The 17,516-nt window shown below is 40.9% G+C and overlaps 1 protein-coding gene across 1 annotated transcript in view; it reads left to right on the top strand.

The window, feature by feature from the left end:
• Positions 1–17,516, top strand: part of LOC126259761 (uncharacterized) — a 98,171-nt gene that overhangs the window by 46,409 nt on the left and 34,246 nt on the right. The window contains exon 4 of the mRNA XM_049956761.1: positions 7,632–7,722. Within this exon, the coding sequence (XP_049812718.1) occupies positions 7,632–7,722 (91 nt within the window). The remainder of the gene's footprint in view (positions 1–7,631; positions 7,723–17,516) is intronic.

Genomic DNA, 17,516 nt, shown 5'->3' with positions numbered 1-17,516 from the left:
CTGGAATATTGAACTTGCCTAATGTAGGGGAGGTGTGGCAGCCAATTTTGTTGTGTTGACAGGAGATGCAGCTGCGTGACCAGGTCTGATAGTCCCATTTAATATTTCTCCAAACTAAATGCCTCAGATACGAATCGTGTGCTGGCATGGATGCCAGGGTGAGCGAGGTTATGCAAGGTGTCGAAGGCTTGCCAGCACATTGTGGGCGGGAGCAATGGCTGCAGGGTGTCAGTAGAAGAATCACAATCACACCACACCTCATCCAGATGCCGCAGAACTTGGCTTTGGTAAACACAAGAGATGTTTGAGGATCTGCAAGGAAAGCTTGAGATTCCTCAAAAGAGGCCTGGAGAGTGGCCACGTTGGATAAGTCAATGATGCGTGAGACAGTATTGAGCCACAAGAAAAAATCAGCGAGGATGTTTTCTGTACCTTTGATCTAGTGAACATTTGTTGTGAATTGAGAGACTAAATCAAAGTGGCAGAAACGCTGAGGGGGTGGGTCCTTGTGAGGGTTGCAGAAAGCGTCCGCTAGTGGTTTGTGATCAGTAAGGATTAAGAAAGAACGGCGCTCGACATGGGGGGAAAGTGTTTGATGGCTTCATAGACTGCCAGAAGTTCCATATCAAAAGTGGAATATTTCTTCAGAGCTGTACAGTTTTTTAGAGAAGAAATGAAGGAGAGAAACCATGTCACATTTGCATTGCTGTAGTACTGCCTCCACCGCGATGTTGCTGGCGTCCGTAGTGATGAACAATTCGGCCAACGGGTCAGGATGGGCAAGTGTCACAGTGTGAGATAAGGAAGTTTTTAGAGCCTTGAAGGCCTCCAGCATAGGTTCAGTCCAGCGAACTGGTTTAAGGCCTGAAGTCTGTTTGCCTGACAGTGAATCTGTCAGTGGGGCCTGCACGGCAGCAGCAGAAGGCAGATGCTGACAGTAGTAATTTTTTGTACCCAAGAAACGTCAGAGTTCTTTGTAAGAAGCCAGAGATGGCAGTGACATGATTGCCTGCACATGGTATTTGGGAGGCTGTATTCCGTCTGTGGAGATGGTGTAACCCAAAAATGTGACAGAAGACTGGCGCAATTGGAATTTGTCCTTGTTAACCTCGATACCATTGGAGTTCAAGGTCTCAAGGACCTTGGACAAATAATTTTCGTGTTCTTCAGCTGAGTTGCTGAAAATGAGTAAGTCATCCAGATATGCAAAGCAAAACTCGAACTGTCATAAGATTGAGTCGATGAAACGTTGCCATGTTTGTGCCGCATTTTTCAGGCCGAACGGCATGAAGTTGTATTGGAACAAACCAAGCGGTGTGATAATAGCTGTCTTTGGAATGTCTTCTGGTGCTACAGGAATCTGGTGATAGGCACATTTACAGTCAATAACACTGAAGATTGTGGCGCCCGATAACATATGAGTGAAATCGTTTATGTTCAGCACTGGGTAATTGTCCATGACAGTACAAGCATTTAAGCGTCTGTAGTCGCCACACACTCCGAAAGAACCATTATGTTTCGTGATGAGGTGAATCAGTGAAGACCAGTTGCTGTCTGACGGTTGCAGGATACCTGCCTCCAAAAGTTCATTAATTTGCTGTCGGACAGTGCACAACTTAATGGGGCTGAGGCATCTAACTGTGTGCCTAATAGGAGGGCTGGTAGTGGTAGCTATCTTGTGTGTCATTCCGTCAGTGATGGAAGAAACTGAGAACTACACACGGGACTAATCATTGTCCTGACTCAAAGTTTTCGGATGAGTAGGGCGCGGCAAGGTGTAACCATTAGCATGAGTGGGAAAAGGCAGCACGAAAGTCACATGCCTATTACATGAGTGTGGCATGTGCTTGTTTGGAGAGGTGGGCTGCACATGTAGTGTCGGCAGACTTGCCAACACTACGCACACTAATTGAAAGAGGCGGCCAAGATACACACGCTAACTCACGAAGGATGGAGTGAGGTCTGAAACAGGAGACTTAATGAATGCTATAAAGAAAAGTACGTAGCTTCTGGACTACTTAACTTTTAATCCGTCCTTGTATACATCGTTCTTGATGAGACATCTGGAGATTGTGGCGATACAAGTGAGGCTCTTTAAATACAAGCTATCTAAGGCTAATGGTGCCTTGCTAGGTTGTAGCCATTAACTTAGCTGAAGGCTATTCTAACTGTCTCTCGGCAAATGAGAGCAAAGGCTTCGTCCGTATAGTCGCTAGCAACGTTGTCATACAACTGGGGCGAGTTCTCGTACGTCTCTCGAGACCTGCCGTGTGGTGGCGCTCGGTCTGCGATCACACAGTGGCGACACGCGGGTCCGACATGTACTAATGGACCGCGGCCGATTTAAGCTACCACCTAGCAAGTGTGGTGTCTAGCGGTGACACCACAGCACACACAGTGCAGAGCCAGTTGGGATGCGCAGCGACTGTCTGTTATCAGCCTTGCCTGAGGTAACTGGCCCAGACGAGAGAGGCATTGGCATCACGTGGGGAACAGCGGTGGCCGCTGAGTCACCTGGCTGGTTTGTGAGAGAGGGGGAATGTTTATCAACACGTGGGGTGGCTCCCTGTGTGGTGGTCATATCATGCTCGTGACTGTCATTAGAAGTACTGTTTGAAACACATGGTACTGAATGTGGTGAGCGCATTGGGGTGTGGTGTCTACCAGATGCGAATTGTCACATGCAGCTCATGTAGTTGACTTTGTGTTTATGTTTAGCATAGGGCCTTGTGATAGTGGATTGTAATTCACTTGTGCATTGAAATTATTCCTGTTGTTTTGAAATTTTTTTAAAATTGTTTGTTTTTTCTGTTCCTGTTATTGTACTCATTACCTCTGGGCAAGTGACTTTGTTGTTGTGTGTACCATCTTTGCTGTGTGTTTAGATCACATTGCACTGACTGATTTACATAACTATGTTGTTGTTGTGCCTGAATTTTTGTTGCTCTATTGGGTACAGGTCTTTCCTCATAGATTAAGTTGATAGAATCAAGCACTGACATAAAATAATTAGTGTTGTGCTCTGACATTGTGACTAATTTTTCTCTAATGTGCGATGATAAATGACTTTTCAAAATTTTTAACACGTCTACCTGTGATATTGGATTCATTCAGTGGCAAGACTTGTTCAGGTATTTTTCAAAGTATCCACGTAGACTACTGTATTTGCCATTGAATGGTGCAGGGTTAAATACCTCGTGTCTGAGTCTTTCTTGCACTGCATCAGACCAGTATTTGTTGAAGAAATCTCGATGTAATTGGATATAAGTGATGCAACATTCGGCCACTTCAGTTGCCCATAAAATAACATCACCTTGCATGTGTCCCACGACAAATATGATTTTCTATGCTTCCATCCAGCTGCCTGTAAATACATGATGAAAAGCACTGATAAATACTACTGGGTTCATTCTTTTACCTTCGGTAGTGAATGTAGGAAACTGTCAATGTCTCAGCAAACATTCATCTGCAAAAATAGTTGATAAACACATGGCATTTTTGGTCATATTTATGTTTGTTATTGTAGTTACCTGTAATTCCGGTTGGTAATTGTTCAGGTATTGGAGTTGTGGGTTTGTTTACATATGGGCTCTACAACTGTCACTGGTACCTGCCGTGGGACTTGTGACAATTTGTGGATGAATACCAACAGATTGAGGTTTGTTCACTGTTGCCTGTGCATTATTTATTTGCATATTTCAAGATATGGTAATATTTTCTTCTAAAAGATTGGGGATCCTATTTTCCACAACTTGTAGGTTAAGGTTTACCTTGTTCACAATTTCATTTACTTTTTTTTCTGATTAGGCCTTTCTACTACATCTGTGTATAACTTACAATCTGTTACTAACTTCTCTGCAATGGTATTACCCTTAATTAATGTACCTGCTGCAGCTTGACTATGATATCACTCAGATTTTCATTGATCTTCCCTCTCCTTCTTAGCGCATGCCAAGGCAACTTCTAATGTTGCTACTTTTAAAGTAAGCTTGTCTACAGCTAGAGGTACATCTTCATAACAACAGTGGTTACCTTTTTTACTGTCAAACACAACTGGTTTTGTGTGGCTTCAATATTTGTGTTTGCGTCTGTGATTTTCCTTATCTGTTGCTCTAATTGATCATGAAGGTCATTAACAGGATCTACCTTCTGTTTTTAACTCCATAATGTTACTGTTAACTTCAGAAAGTACTTCATGCTTTACTTGTTTATTCATATCATTCAATTTTGCTTAGATTTCAGTGCAAAAATTTCTGGCTAAGTCATTGAATTTCTGTGAGATCATGTCTTGCAAATCCTTGAATACTTGTTTTGGTTCTTGTTTCATTACATTTAGATCTTGGGTGACAGTGTTCAGACTGTGTGTCAAATTATCAATTTTGGTATTCATATCTTGTTTCATCTCACTGAAATTGGTGTTCATATTGTGTTTCATTTCACTGAGATTGGTTTTCATATTATCAAATTTCATATTTATGTTACATAGTAACTGCCACGGTAGTGGTTCAGTTGTACTATTGTGGCTGCTGTCAGCTGTACTTTCCAAATTAATGTATGTGTTGTGAACAAGTGGTGTTTGTAATGTGTTGTCAAGATTGATATTTGTATCATTCTCTGATGTTTCATTCATGAGTGGTACGTCACTTTGGGAGATGCGTGACATTGTATCATCAGTTGTAAACATTGTGTTGTCAAGGTTATTCTGTCGTGGAGCATCACTATCATTTGTCACACCTGTGACACTCATCTCTGACCTACTTAAACCTTCTGCAATAGGCATGCAGGGTGCCTGAACTTCAATTGTTCTATTGTGCATTTTTATGCTGTCTTGGCTGATTGCATTTTCGTTATTGCTATCAACAATGGACATATATTTTTCTGCCATGTTGTGTGAATATGCAAAAATAAAAATTAAAAAAAAAATTAAAATTTTGTATTCTAATTGTGATTTATGCAATGTCAAAGACTGTTTTATGTCTATTATCATGCGTAAACTGTTGTGTAACAATTCTTTACATTTTACTGACAACGTATATCACACTGAAAAATTCCTGTAAATTTTCCACCATAAAATTCAAGGAAGAGAATAATGAGGAAAAGGTTTTTATATACATCAAAAGAGACACCACCAGACATGACCATGCAAGCAACTTGCATAGCTGCCCTACCTGTGCTGCGCCAAACGAAATAGCTTACTATGGAAAATTTTACATAACCTGTGTCCAATTCTTATTCCTTTCCAAAATTTTCTCCTCAATTTTTGTCTTTTTGCTTTACATGCTCCTCATTGTGATTCACGCAAACAAAAAATACAGAAAATTAGCTTTTATGATTCATAACAATGTCATAGAAATTTCTTACTATAACAATAGTTAACAAACCCCACTCAAAACCGGTGCCCTGAAGTCCTGGCACACAGGTCAACAGTTGTTTTGTAATAAAATAAAATAAAAATTAGTAAATACATATGCATATGAAAGACATTTAAAGGGGATAATACAATTGTATTTTTAGAAATGTTCTGTGCTTGTACGAATTTTAGGCTATCGGACTTCTTCTCTTACGTCTCAATTGTAGTTGCAGGCAGTGCACTTGAAGTACGCCAGTGTGCATCATAAATAAGAGAATTCTCGTTACTTGGTTTCACTTCACTTGAATAAAAAAATATTTAATACTGGTATCAAATTTTTTCTTCTTTCGAAACTTGTATAATACAAAACACTTGTAACCCATCATATTCCAAACGGCACTTCTTAACAGAACATCTACATACAAGAGAGTCAGAAACAAAATCATGTACAAAAAAATGAATGAATGTTTTTTTCATTTGTCTGCACCTTACTGCACATTCATAATTAACGTCTTTGCCAATGCTTATGGTTGATCAGTGTTTCATTTTTGTTTTTAAAAAATTTTAACTTTATGATATCCTTGGGGTCTTTCATCATGTACCTACACATGGGCCAGGGCAAAAGGCTGGTATCCTGAGACATCAAGAAGGCATGTGTTCATGCAACAACATGTGGTCATGCATTGTTTTGCTCTAAAATGGCACCCAGGGTGTTGTGCAGAAAGGGTATGACTACAGGATCTCATTCTCATAGATCACACTGGTCAGAGTGTCCTGAACATGCACCATATATGATTTGTGGTTGTACCCAATAGCACTTCACATCATAAGGTCTTGAGTTTGTTCCATATATCGTGTGAAAATGCACTCACTGTGATGCCAATCCCCCTGTCTGTGGCAAACCAAAATACAGCCATCTTTTTCAGACAAACAGAACCTGAATTCATCCAAAAACTCTGTCTGATGCCAATACTGTTCCCACTGACATCATCCTATACACCATTGCCATCTAGCATGTTCCTGCATATTCATCAAAGGCAGGCAGAGAAGTGGATGATGCACACGAAACCCATGTCATAATAAATGGCCATGGACTGTCACCCCTGGTAGCGTTGATGTATTACAGTGTTCCACTGTTGTGAGAGAGCTGTGGAGGACACAGATCTGTCCTGTAATACCATTCAGATGAGGTTTTGATCTTCTCAGAGGGTGGTCTGGGTGGTGCTACCTGACCCATCTTGTCATGTTCTGTGGCCTTCCATGAACCATTCTGCATACAGCCGTTGCACTGCCAAAACATATTTGTTCCACACAAGCAGCAATTTCCAGGATAGATGCCTCACTTTCTCTCATGCCAATAACTCCCTCTCTTTCAGACTCATTGATTTGATGGTATGCTATGTGCATATGTCTGTGAGGCATCCTGCACATCTGCTCATGTCACACTGGTGATATAACCTTCAGTTTATAGTGACAACAAAAGCCGCAGGCATTTTTTACCCGTAAGTGGTGTTGTGCTGTGATATTGATGTTGACCTTGAACCAACAGGGTGACATGATTCAAATGCTAATCATTTCTGCAGATCATACTAATGTATATGTCCTGTGAATATGATCGTCCTTTCTCTAGTCATTATAGGTGTTTTTTTTTTTCTGAACATTAGTGCATTTTGTTGGTGTCCATTTACATAGGGAGAAATGATCATGATGAGGAAATAATAGAAATCAGAGCTCACATGAAAAGATTTTAATGTTCATTTTTCCCGTGTGCTGTTTGAGGGTGGAATGGTTGAGAAGTAGTGTAAAGATGGTTTAATGATCCTTCTGTCACACACTTAATTGTAAATTGCAGAGTAATCATGTAGATTTAGGTGTACAGGTAGCACACTACCTGGCTTGTTGAACTAGTAGGTCCCTCATTAGTAAGGAGTGAGGAATAGTTGGAGAAGGTTAAGAAGGAAGAGCAGGTCACTCAGACCTGAGACACACACCTGTAGTGAGTAGTCCTGTAGTCCTGTCCTCTCTACAGGTGGGTCTCTCTCTCACCCTCAGTCTGAGTGATCTGCCCTTCCTTTTTAAGCCTCCACAATTATCCCTCTCTTGCTCCCACTTTTATATGGGCTGGGCAGTGGAACAATTTATCTCGCCTCCAAAGTGTTGTCTCTCCACTTACAAATTTACCTTTTATCTTGTGTGGCTTAGACATTAGCCTTAAAGGTACAAATACAAATGAGAATTGAATGTTGACACAAGTATAACTGATGTCCTTTACCATACACAGCTTTGGAAATGCCACTACAATTGGGAGATCATCTTTGGTGGATGTTAAAGGACCATTCCGCTCTTCAAGAGATAGGCCTCCAACTCCAGTGGTAAACATAATCATTTTTGCTTTGTGATTTTTTATTATTTATTTATTAGTATAATTTTTGCTCTCAAATTTGCCTATAAATTCATCATTAAAATCTGTGTTTATTATAAAGTGTTTTGTGCATGCTCTATGTTACTGTATGAAAATGCTTTGTGTGGTCAGAGCTTTCTGTTGCATCCATTATTTCTTGGTGCTCAGCATCTGCACGTGGATGAAAAAATGTTAACATGAAGCTATCTACTGTCATACTGTCATGGTCTGTAAATGCTGCTTCAGAAAAACCGAGCTTCGATTGTGACAATTGGTGATGGTGTTGGTCCTCCTCTACCTACTCAACACATTTTTCCCAATGATGGGTGGCTCACTAGAAATATCTGTTGTAGAAATCTGCATTGTGGCTATTCAGGAAATGTTCCACTTTAAAAATCAGCTCTCTCTAATTCCAGAAATTCTTCTCCCAAGGAAAGAGGAAGAAGGCACTGCACAGTGTGCCCTGACAGGAGAATATAATGTTGTTACTGGGGGGTGGGAGACAAAATCTGACAGTAGTGTGTTTGCTGCTGTCTGCTTGTGTCTGTGTATGTGCAGATGGATATGTGTGTGTGTGCGAGTGTATACCTGTCCTTTTTTCCCCCAAGGTAAGTCTTCCCACTCCCGGGATTGGAATGACTCCTTACCCTCTTCCTTAAAACCCACATCCTTTCGTCTTTCCCTCTCCTTCCCTCTTTCCTGATGAAGCAACAGTTTGTTGCAAAAGCTTGAATTTCGTGTGTATGTTTGTGTTTGTTTGTGTGTCAATCGACCTGCCAGCACTTTCGTTCGGTAAGTCACATCATCTTTGTTTTTAGATATATTTTTCCCACATGGAATGTTTCCCTCTATTATATTCGTATATATATATATGAGAACAATGTTTAATGTTAATTGTTTTCAGTTTCTTATAAAATTGCATTTTGCAACACTGCTTACAAACTATTATATTTAAGTTTGCCACTTTTGGAAGATCTTCAAACTTTCTTTAATTATTCTCTCAAGTAATGGAGCAATAATACTAACATGAAGCCTATGCAAAGCACTGTTTGTTAATTTTGTTCTTAAGGTTCATCTTAGTTTTATGAGTGACTAGGAAACTATAAGATCTGTGATCCATGCAGGTGTAAGTCAGACAGATTTGATGTATGCTAAGTATCTTACAGATTAAAATACTGGAAAAGATTTATTCATGTATTGCCCACAGATGGGCATTCCTTACTTGTGAGTATGAAATGTATCTTCTATGAAATTCTAGCGGTGAACTCAACATAGCATTCCATCTTTTCAGCTAATGAAGGTCATTGAATAATGCACAGAGCATGTAGTGCTGGGAGCTGGTGAATCTAAGCAACCTCCTCTTTTTGGCATCATGTCAACTTCATATTTGTGAATCTGTTCAAAAATCTTTTGTTATATTTGCAACTCTTCATTTCCCAAGTAGGCCCACTAGCTTCCACTTTCCCAGTGTGAAGTAATACCTCAAAAGAAAAGACTCATTCTGCTGCTTCTTTCTCTCTTTCTAGATTGTTCATTTCTGTGACTTTTCATTGGTATGATTAATAAACCAATACATCAACTCCCACAAATCTCCACTGCTTCTTCTCCATTAGGAACAAACATAAAGAATTTTTGGTTTTTGTAATAAAATTTAGCCAATACATTCTTTTGTGCATATTTGTCTCTTTCTGTATTAAATATTATCAAATGTTGGAAAATCCAGGATTGAATGTAACAGTGTCATGAAAAGGAAAGTTGCTATTCACCATATAGTGGAGATGTTGTGTCACAGATAGGCACAACAAAAAGACTGTCAAAAATAAATAAAGCTTTTGAACATTAAGGCCTTCGTCAGCAATAGACGCAGACTATCTCTCTCTCTCTCTCTCTCTCTCTCACCCCCCCCCCCCCCCCTCACACACACACACTCATACACACATGCATGCACGCATGCGAATGCAAACACACACCACTGCAGTCACAGGCAACTCTAAAACCATACTGCGAGCAGCAGCACCAGTGCATGATGGGAGTGGCGACTGGGTGGAGGTAAGGAGGAGTCTGGGGCGGGAAGGGAGAGGTGTAGTGTGATGGGGTGTCAGACAGTGAAGTGCTGCAGGTTAGATAGAGGACAGGGGAAAGGTGGAATGAGGGAGAGGGGGGTGGGGACATAGCAGAAAAGGGGAGAAGTAAAATGAGTGAGTCTGATGGTGGAATGAAGGCTATGTAGTGCTGGAATGGGAACAGGGAAGGGTCTACATGGATGAGGGAAGTGACTAGCGAAGGCTGAGGCCAGGAGGGTTATGGGAAGGTAGTATGCATTGCAAGGACAATCCTTCCTTAAAGAACAGAATCATAAACCCCCACCTGGTTCAGATTCATTGATGACATCTTTACGATCTGGATCGATGGTGAGGACACCCATCCTCATTCCTCCAGAAACTCAACAGCTCCTCCCCTATTTGTTTCACCTGGTCCTACTCAACTCAACATGCCATGTTCCTAAATGTGGACCTCCACCTCAAAGATGGCTACATCAGTACCTCTGTTAACATCAAACCTACTAACCACCAGCAATACCTACACTTCAACAGCTTCCACCCATTCCATACCAAGAAGTCCATTCCGTACAGCCTAGCTACCCATGGTTGTTGTATCTGCAGTGATGAGTAGTCCCTCTTGAAATATACTGAAGGTCTCACTGAAGCTTTCACAGAACATAATTATCCTCTCAACCTTGTACAAAAACAAATCTCCCATGCCTTACCTTTGCAGTCTCCCGCCACATCCCAAAGTCCCACCATCTGTCCACAAAGGAGCATTCCCCTTATACACTGGAACAACTGAATTACATTCTCCGCCAGGGTTTTGACTACTTTTCAAAGTGCCCTGAAATGAAAAACGTCCTGACCACTATCCTTCCAAACCCCCATCACCGAACCTACACAATGTACTCATCCAACCTTACACAACCCCTGCTCCCAATCCCTTATCTTATGGCTCATACCCCTGTAATAAACCTAGATGCAAGACCTATCCCATACATCCACCCACCACCACCTACTCAAGTCCAGTCATGAACATCACGTATCCCATAAAAGGCAGGGCTACCTGTGAAACCAGTCATGTGATCTAGAAGCTAAGCTGCAACTACTGTACTGCATTCTATGTGGGCATGACAACCAACAAGCTGTCTGTATACATGAATGGCCACCAACAAATTGTGGCCAAGAAACAACTGGACCGCCCTGTTGCTCAACACACTGCCAAACATGACATCCTTCATTTCAATGACTGCTTCACAGCCTGTGCTATATGGATCCTTCCCACCAACACCAGCTTTTCTGAATTGCACAGGTGGGAACTCTTCCTGCAATACATCCTACGTTCCCGTAACGCTCCTGACCTCAACCTTCATTATTCACTGTCCTCACCCATCCAGTCCCTTCCCTGCTCCAATTCCAGCATTACACAGCCTTCATTCCACCATCACACTCAGTCTTTTTACTTCTCTCCTTTTCCATCACCACCCTCCCCCCCTAATTTCCACCTTTACTCTGCCCTCCATGTAACTTGCAGCACTTCACTGTCCACCACCCCCACTATACTATCCCTACCCCTCCCTGACCCTGCCTCCTCCTTACACCCCCCCCCCCCCCCTCCCGTCCAATCGCTACTCCCATCATGCACTGGTGCTGCTGCTCACAGTATAGTTTCAGCTGCCTGGGCCTGCGGTGATGTGTGTGGTTTGCATTTGCTTATGTGTGTGTGTGTGTGTGTGTCTATGTCTATTGTTGATGAAGGCCTTAATGGTCAAAAGCTGTATTTATTTGTGACAGTCTTTGTTGTGCCTATCTGTGTCTCAACATCTCTGCTATATGGTGTATTAAATAAAAATGAGATTCCTGTACATTTTGTATAATACTGTAGAACATGAAATAACTCTGCCCCCATTAACCATAATTTTAAAGACATCCCATCCCTACATATTATAAAAGTGGACATATATATCTTCCGTGTATTGTTGTAAACCACTGCACCAATTTCAACCAAACTAGGTACACAGGTTTCATTCATCCAGTATTTGAGAATGAGACCACTTGAGACTTGCAATAACCTTTAAAAATAATTTCAAACCTTTGAGAGACTCTTTCTCACTGATAACTCCTACAAAAAGATGAAAGGAAAAACATTTATTTCTTAGTAGATTTCCACTTTCCATGCAGTAGAACTGCTACACCAGTCATGACGTTTGAATTTATTGCTTCTATACTACTTACTGAATTTGTGACACATTTTTCAAACTGTATTCACTTATACTACTGAATGTCTCCGCAAAATTATATCATTATATCACATACTGTTCAGGAGATATCATGTCATAAGGTTGAGCTGTGTGGAAACAAAACTGTAGGGTGAAATTTGCTACAGATACAGGTGATATAATGAAATTCGTTGACTATGTGTAACAAATGTATACTATAGCAAAGATCTGTTTAAAAATCTCCTCCTAAACCCCTGGATCGATTTCAACCAAACTTGGTACTCATATTGCTTAATTACCTGGGAAGAAATACTGTGGGGGAGAACCACCAGTCTGCTATTGTGGTGGGGGTGATAAGATGCAGAAAGAAAGTGGACACGGGGAGATGGCCAGAGAGAGGAAAGGAGATTGATACGTATTGGAGTTGAGGAGGAGGGGGACAGAGAGAGCAAGGGAGACATGGACAGAGAAAGAGAAGAAGATGAGGTGGATAGAGAGAGGGGAAGAAGCTGATAGACAAAGTGTGGGGGCAGCGGTAGATGGATATTGAGAAGGGCACAAAGCGCTGGATAGAGAGAGAAAGAGAGAGAGAGAGAGAGAGAGAGAGAGAGAGAGTGAGAGAGAGAGAGAGAGAGAGAGGGAGGAGGAGATAAACAGGGATGGGGAAAGAAGAGACAAACTAACAAATGATTGGAATAAATATGTACCTGGGCAATGCTGGTTACTCAGTTGGACAATCCTGGGGGAACACAGACCATCAAATAGGTAAAGGTGGCAACACACTGTATAGTTCAAAGTGTTGCACAGCATATAGGCACATAAACAAGAACTATGACTGGAATAAATATGTACCTGGGCAATGCTGGTTACTCAGTTGGACAATCCTGGGGGAACACAGACCATCAAATAGGTAAAGGTGGCAACACACTGTATAGTTCAAAGTGTTGCACAGCATATAGGCACATAAACAAGAACTTGTATACAACAGTTCTGTTTCTAGAATGTTTATTCTTCTTCAGAAAATGCAGACATATACAGCTACATTATCTTGGTGCTGCAGCCTTAACAAAATGGATGAATTGAATATGTAAGTGGAAAAGGATGGGAGAACAGGAGCTGTGGTAATGAGAGACATCAGAGGAAGTGTGTAAGAATGGAACACTAGCTAAACTCATTGTGGCATGTGCTTCAGCCACAACATGCAGCACGGCTGTAAAGTGCAAGTCACAAAAAGCAGCACTCACATGGTCCACAGTAGCCATGTGGGATTTTCAATTGTACACCATGACTGCCAGGAGGTGCTCTGAGGGCTATAGACTGCCACATACCTAGCTAGGCAACAGCGAGATGTCACTGGTCACATCGCAAGACTATGCTAACATCTAGTCATGAGTTACATGCCTCTTCCTGGAGAACAGCTAATTAAGGAAACCCAGGGATCACTGTGGACAATTCCCACCAATGAGAGCTGGCCAATTCATGTACTGACTGCTTGCAGTCACTCAGTTAAGCTCTTGTTGAGAGTCCATTAATGAAAACAGTGTAACACTAAGTAGGATTCTGCATTGCAAAATAGCTCTTCAGTAGTTGTTAATTGCAGTTTCAAGTTCTGATGCTATGGTGTTAGCTGGAGACAAATCCACAGAATTATATTTTGGTTAGAACTGCAAAAGAGGCGGAGTTAATTTGTAATTATAAAATTAAATAAGAGTCGAGGGGCATGAAAGGGAAGCAGTGGTTGGGAAAGGAGTGAGACAGGGTTGTAGCCTCTCCCCGATGTTATTCAATCTGTATATTGAGCAAGCAGTAAAGGAAACAAAAGAAAAATTCGGAGTAGGTATTAAAATTCATGGAGAAGAAGTAAAAACTTTGAGGTTCGCCGATGACATTGTAATTCTGTCAGAGACAGCAAAGGACCTGGAAGAGCAGTTGAACGGAATGGACAGTGTCTTGAAAGGAGGATATAAGATGAATATCAACAAAAGCAAAACGAGGATAATGGAATGTAGTCAAATTAAGTTGGGTGATGCTGAGGGAATTAGATTAGGAAATGAGACACTTAAAGTAGTAAAGGAGTTTTGCTATTTAGGGAGTAAAATAACCGATGATGGTCGAAGTAGAGAGGATATAAAATGTAGACTGGCAATGGCAAGGAAAGCGTTTCTCAAGAAGAGAAATTTGTTAACATCGAGTATAGATTTAGGTGTCAGGAAGTCGTTTCTGAAAGTATTTGTATGGAGTGTAGCCATGTATGGAAGTGAGACATGGACGATAACTAGTTTGGACAAGAAGAGAATAGAAGCTTTCGAAATGTGGTGCTACAGAAGAATGCTGAAGATAAGGTGGGTAGATCACGTAACTAATGAGGAGGTATTGAATAGGATTGGGGAGAAGAGAAGTTTGTGGCACAACTTGACTAGAAGAAGGGATCGGTTGGTAGGACATGTTTTGAGGCATCAAGGGATCACAAATTTAGCATTGGAGGGCAGCGTGGAGGGTAAAAATCGTAGAGGGAGACCAAGAGATCAATACACTAAGCAGATTCAGAAGGATGTAGGTTGCAGTAGGTACTGGGAGATGAAGAAGCTTGCACAGGATAGAGTAGCATGGAGAGCTGCATCAAACCAGTCTCAGGACTGAAGACCACAACAACAACAACAAATCGTGATGAACAGTTTCCCCCCCACCCCCCCCACCCCCACCCCCAGAAGGACAATAAAGAAGCTACTGTTCTCCTACTGGGACTTTCTTTAAATTAGGAATAACAGACAGACTTTGCAGTGCGAATGTAGGTTGCTGAGGGGTGGGATGGGGTGGGGGTGGGGGTGTGAGGTAGAGGTTCAAAGGAATCAATGTACATAAGCACCATAGACCAAACTAAATTGGGAGGAGGGGAGGAGATTGTGAAATACTTTCTTTTTAGTGTAGAAGGGTGTATTTGATTTGGAGGGGGGAGCGGTGGAGGAAAGCTAGAATTCAGGTAGATAAGATAAGAATTATAGTCCATTCGAAAATATTGTAGGATTGACAGCTGTGAAGGATGTACTGGTATGACATTTATGAGAAATGATAATTAAATGGACACCCTAGCTGCAAACAGGCGTTGATGTACTTCATTGGGAACATGTTGAAAATGTGTGCCCCGACCGGGACTCGAACCCAGGATCTCCTGCTTACATGGCAGACGCTCTATCCATCTGAGCCACCACGGGCACAGAGAATAGTGCGTCTGCAGGGACTTATCCCTTGCATGCTCCCCGTGAGATCCACATTCCAAACATGTCCACACCACTACATTCGTAGTGCGCCTAATAGATGTTTGCCCATCATACTCATTACTCGTGGCAGATTAATTTACCAAGTCCCGTACGAGTTCGGGCATAGCGTGTGCGTTCGTACAAGAAGGTCAATGGCCGGGAAGCCATATTTTAACTATATATGACGGTAGTATCTGTTCCCGAAAGAACATTTCTAGCAAAGCTGCATGGTCACACATGGTAACTGTTCTTTCGGGAACAGATACTACCGTCATATATAATTTATGAGAAAGGCATGATTTTTCATTCAGCATATCCTGTGAGACCCATAACATTTGTAGCTTGCAGTTTCAGTTAGCTTACTGTCCTCTGCTACTGAGTGATGCATGCTGAGAGTTTGCTTGTTTTTATTTCTTAAGTTGTGTGGTCAATATTTTATCTGTTGATTTTCTGGTGTGTGTTGTGTGGTACTGCTCCATGTCACTCTCTTGGTCATATAGAATAGTTTGTGCATTATGTGCCTAACTGTCTACAGTTGTTCTTGATGGTGCTCCCAACTATTCTGTTCTTGTTAATAACTTCCATAATTTGCCTACCATGGTAAAGCAAAAGGAGGAGATGACCAGCATCAGTGTTGAAATCGTACAGTAAGTGATACAGTTAAACAGATGGAAATTAAGGATTTAATATCTCTCTATAAATAATGGTTCCCCATAAATGAAATTGGTGGTCTGGCAAAAATAATTAAAGAGTTTTTCATTACCATCACAAAAAGGATGCCAAATGAATTCATATGAATGTATGGTGTAAGCAGTTCAAGTGCCTGCACAACAAAATTATATTTTAATTAGTTTTCACTATTGATAATAAGGTTGGTATCATTAACTGAGTTCAAAGGTAGTTACTCTTGGTCAGTCTTAATCAGACAAAAGAAATCCCTCTCACTGTATACTTATGATGCTTGCAATATAGAGGTAGTGTATTTTTGGTCACTGTTCCCCTTACCTCCAAATGGATAAGATTAGTTTTATCATCTGAATTAACATGCATAATTTTTTTGTTACACTACAAATAAATAGAAAGTTTGATCAGAAAATATGGGTTATCCCATTGCTCTGTTTTTCACAATGAAAGAAAGAGGTAACCAGTCAGTTTTCACATGACAGTGCAGCATTTTGCGTCACATTTAACTTAAAACTGTTTTGTGTAACAGTTCTCTGACTGAGTTGCAATTTGGAGCAAGTGAAAATATGATGTATACAAATTCAAATTTGTGTGAATTCCTAAGGGATCACACTGCTGAAGTCATCAGTCCGTAGACTTACACACTACTTAAATTAACTTATGCTAAGAACAACCATGCCCGAGGGAGGTCTCGAACCTCCGGCGGGAGGGGCCGCACAATCCGTGACATGGCGCCTTGTACTGCACGGCCATTCCGCACAGCTATGATGTATTCTTAAGATTTTATTTGCACATGTGTACACATGAATTCAATAACAAAATGGTTTCTCACATTGTCAGAAAATGGATTTGCATTAGCTCCCCATATATCACCTTAAAAAATTTGTTACAGCAAATACAACTAAAGTGAAAACATATTGCATCTCTTCCAGAAGACACAGATGCCAGTTTTATAACTGTACATTGGGTACTTTGTGAGTACAAGTGCATTGCTGGAAACATAAGATTATGTGTGTGTTCTGTGCTTCAACTCTGCTCCACATCTCCATGCATTTCTTCTGAAGCATCAATCCTGAAGTCATTTTGAACTGACTTTAGAGGAGATTATGCTCAACATATTCAGGTGTAAAAAATAGGATTGGTGTTAAATGAGACTGGGACACAACACATCACTCCTGTTCTTCTGAAAGGGGCAATGTGAGTGGAGCTCCTATGTTTAAAGTCTTGTTTATGCACCTATCCATCAGTTAGTGCCATGATTATCAGTTGCCTGGGCTTCTTAACTCATTCCATTGTTCCTATTTCTTGTTCATTATAAATGAACTATGTTTGTCTTCATATCAAATTTTAAATTCAATTTTCACAACTGTTTTTGTAGAATGTAAATATAACCATCACCTCATGCCTTTTTGTTCAGTTTCTCTCTTTTTATTAAATACTCAAAGATATTTGATAAATCCTGATGACAACAATTAGATCCACATGTTGTAGCAGATGATTACTGCAAATAAGCAAAGGGTCCTAATGAACAATATTTATTACAGATGAGAGCAACATACA

This window comes from Schistocerca nitens, chromosome 5, assembly GCF_023898315.1.
Source record: "Schistocerca nitens isolate TAMUIC-IGC-003100 chromosome 5, iqSchNite1.1, whole genome shotgun sequence".
Taxonomy (NCBI): Eukaryota; Metazoa; Arthropoda; class Insecta; order Orthoptera; family Acrididae; genus Schistocerca; species Schistocerca nitens.
Note: the sequence above shows the minus strand (reverse complement) of the source record. Positions and strands in the feature narration are given on the sequence as shown.